The following is a 3,735-nucleotide window of genomic DNA, read 5'->3' on the forward strand; positions in this document are numbered from 1 at the left end:
TGGAGAATATCAATAACCTTGAAGAACCGGATTGCGAATGCATTCACTGAACGAGTGTTCGGTGTCACATTGCAGTAGTGAACAAGAATTAGCACATTTGCGTCACGAACCAGTGACAAACAGCACTTCGAATAATGATCACTGTAATTACTTTCACGACTCGGATAATAATACTGGCCAATCACAAAGCTTGTGAAGTTGAGCATATTTCCTAGATTCCAGTACGTATATTAACCGCAAAAGCGAGTTTACGAAAAGAATTTTCAGAATCCCGTAATCCGATCCGAACGTAAAACTTCTCGAGGGGTATTTTTGCCCTCGAAAGATTGACCTCGTTCGGAAATTTCGTTCGGATTTTTTTTTGGCTTTTTCTTGAAATTTTAAAATTACCCTATACCTATTGGTGTAGAAATCCGAACGTAAAATCCGAACGCAAAATCCGAACCCGTTAAGACTGGGCCTAATTGTATGAAATACGTGTCACCTCACTCGCCTGACTGCCTGAGTGGAGTCTGAGACTTGAGAGTCTAACTCGCCTCCAGAGAGGTGCGTATCCAATTGTCCACTTGATTTCTCTAGCCGAGAGTAATAGGGTTCGCTGTGTAATATGAACTTTTTGGAAAATTCCCGAAGTGAGGGCCTGAGCCTCATATTTATCCAACCCCGCAAGCCATAAACCTGCATCAAAGTTACACTCGTGAGAAAAAGACTACACATAAATACATGTTCGTACAATCATACAGACAAATCGTGATTTTTGGCAATGCCCTACGAATAGTACTTCTGATTACTTGACTTGATTGTAAACTACGAATAACGTCTTTAATGTTACAAACCTATTCATTAAACACCAGATACACGCTCAGCATTACCTCATTTGTTTCGTGTAGTATCGCGATCAACTTTGTGCTGCACTTCGGCAGCTCGAATAATTATAGGTTAATTTTTCGATGACCGCTACAAAGGTGCTTGTAACTCCACTATCCGGCGTAGGTAAGACGGGAAAATATGAGCGGACAAATGACGTACATCCCGTTATCAATAAATACGATAAGTTCAGTGACCATGATCCACTAGCGGACACGGCATTGCCATGGTTGAAAGCAAGCGCTGAAACGGAACTCTCAACTGCCGGCGTTGAGAAGAAATGCGCCAAACAAGACCAAAGCCCTACATCTCTGCACCCTGCCAGGTTAGAATCTGGGCTCAGTGCTTCTATCGAGGTGTTGCACGATGACATGCCTGTTGTGGCTAAAAATAATAAGGCTCCATTGAAGACACCGGATATATTGCCGGTGGTCGAACCATCCCGTCGCATACCGAGTATCGCCGAAGAGCTTCTCGTAGCGAAGCGCGAAAATCAGATCCGGTATGCAGTGTGCGCCGCTTTCCGAAAGGTTCCCAAGAAGCCTTCGAAGTTCACGAAGTTGGAACGCAGGCCGTTTCGCTACAGTGATGATCTACAGATGCATGTCAAAAAACAAGCGTGGCACATCTGTCGCGCGACGAAGCTATACATCGACTGGTGGAGGACAGCTTATTTTACAGGTGGTTCTGATGTGTTCTGCGCTCTCTTTTGTGACTTGCGGTTACGCAGAGGAATTGATGGTATAGCGCTGGACCACATCAAAGAGATGTCACGTGTATCTTTATTCGAGGGTGTGGTTAGCCTCAATAACAGTTCCCGCGTGCGAGTTAACGCACCGGCCGATACTTACAGCGATGAAGACGAGACAAAGATTGACTATATTGAACGTTCGAATGAGCATATAGACGGTGCGTGGACGACTGAAAAGGAATACGAGTCACGCCATTTACCTTTAGAGGTTAGGAATGCTAAGAATGTCCAGGCTAAACGAAGCTTTTCCGGGGGCCCTACCCTGAAGGTCATCACACTGAAGCGCAGCAACTCTGCGAGCCGTACCAGGTCTAACACCGTGGCAGACGTAGTTTCGAAAAGGCAGCACAATCAATACGGGCACACCACGGGAAGCGGCAGTACAGCATCGGGCAGTACGTCGAAAGGCAGTAACGGGAGTTATGGAAAGAGTGTCATGAAGACTATCAAAGACAAGACGACGAAGGCTACAGGTGTTAAGAGTATCAAGAAAGGCGTACGCGTGATTGAGCGCGCCACGCGTGCCTCAGTGAGGGCGGCGCCGCAAGCCATGTTTGGCCTGTCGCGCGTGCGAACGAATTCCGGTTCTGGAAACAGTAGAACCAGTACCGATGAATCTGTCACGTCGCGCGAGCGGATTTCGACGCGCGTTGATGACACGCTCGCGCTGCGGGCGACAGCAAGTTACGAGAGTGGTTTCGCTGCGCTCGAAGAGCGCTTTGGGCATCGTGAAGAGTTCTGTTGGGATCGGCGTGGTAGGGCTGATAGCTGTTATGATGAATATGGTGGCTGTAGTGGGCGGTCAGGCGGGGGTATGTACCATGTTGGAGAGCGAGAGCGAGATGGTCTTTTCCGGGGTGAGGTCGTGGATTACGACTGGACCACAAGTATAGGTTTATATCGCGTCGCGAGTGTGCACCATTCGGGTGATGATTTTGATGGCACTGCGGATGATGACGGGGAAGCCGTATACACGGACCTTTGAAGTTTATATATGTACAAACAATAGATACGATAATGTGGCACTCTTATTGGATGGCAGGGCACTATGGGGACAACCGATCTACATACTAATTTTAATTGTGTTGTATGACAAATATCGCATCAACCATAAGGAAGTCTACATGCGACTTCGAGTAATATTACTTCAAAGAATAGGAGGCAAAATATGTGTCATACTATCCTTTAATAGCAAACGATGGACATTCGCTTGTAGGCGTGTTTGCATTGGAGCTATCCAGTGTATGAGCAAGAAAGATGGTGCTGAAGTCACCACTTTGAATTAAATACAGCTCTTTTTTACTATCATGTTGAGCTACTGATTTCAGGCAATAACTGTGTATAAACAGGCGTAGGCAACACGCCCAGTGTATGGTATTCTTTTTTTCAATACATTGATCACGATTAGTTAGTGGTTGACACACACGCCCAGAGGGGAAACAAACATGTACCTCATATTTACTTTGTAACATCATATCCCGCCGCCAGGGGGTTTCTTACTTTTTCTCCAGGTAAGCGAGAGAGTGAATTAAATTCCAGGCTTCAATGCGTACGGGCCTACAGGAAAACGGTTTACGTTAAAAGACAAATACATAAACTCGAGCGAGCAGTTTATTTATCTTTTTTACGTTTAAAAAAGAGTACATAATTAAAATACGTCATTTTTAATTTTAATTCCCTCTAAATATGCCTCCTAATTTTTTTTTAACAAAATGGATTTTTATTTTGAGAAATCCTAATCTTGCCCAATAAAATTAAAAAATTGGGGGGTTTTGTTTCAACAAATTCAAAAAACAAAAAATGTAAGCTACGCTTCCTTATCGCTGCGATCACTCCACAAGGAGAAAGGGACAAGGGGTGTTGTGCTAAAAAAAAACTTCATAAATGATCAATCTCTGTGGACATGTATCTATATATCGAGTTGAAAGCTCGCAGTGTGATACATGGGGGATAAGTATACTGTACCTACGACCAGAGATATCAGTTGCAAAAAAAGGTAGTTGTACCAGATTCCAGCACGCAAATATTAACGAATCCAACGAATCTTCAGCCGATATTGATATTGTACGCAACATGTCAGACGCAGTGCGGCGAAACGATACGCCTACCCATGCAAT

General features: G+C 44.6%; 1 protein-coding gene across 1 annotated transcript; it reads left to right on the plus strand.

Moving 5' to 3' along the window:
* Nucleotides 1-689: 689 nt before the first annotated feature.
* SARC_10806 (hypothetical protein) lies at nt 690-3,409 on the plus strand. The gene has a single exon (XM_014295136.1). It carries the CDS (start codon nt 951-953, stop codon nt 2,601-2,603), a length of 1,653 nt encoding a protein of 550 aa, XP_014150611.1. The 5' UTR covers nt 690-950; the 3' UTR covers nt 2,604-3,409.
* Nucleotides 3,410-3,735: the final 326 nt, after the last annotated feature.

The sequence above is a fragment of the Sphaeroforma arctica genome (assembly GCF_001186125.1).
Source record: "Sphaeroforma arctica JP610 unplaced genomic scaffold supercont1.1397, whole genome shotgun sequence".
Classification (NCBI taxonomy): domain Eukaryota; class Ichthyosporea; order Ichthyophonida; genus Sphaeroforma; species Sphaeroforma arctica.

What these genes read in the sequence shown, in the direction of transcription:
- SARC_10806 (XM_014295136.1), top strand. Translation starts at nt 951, where the DNA reads ATGACCGCTACAAAGGTGCTTGTAACTCCACTATCCGGCGTAGGTAAG.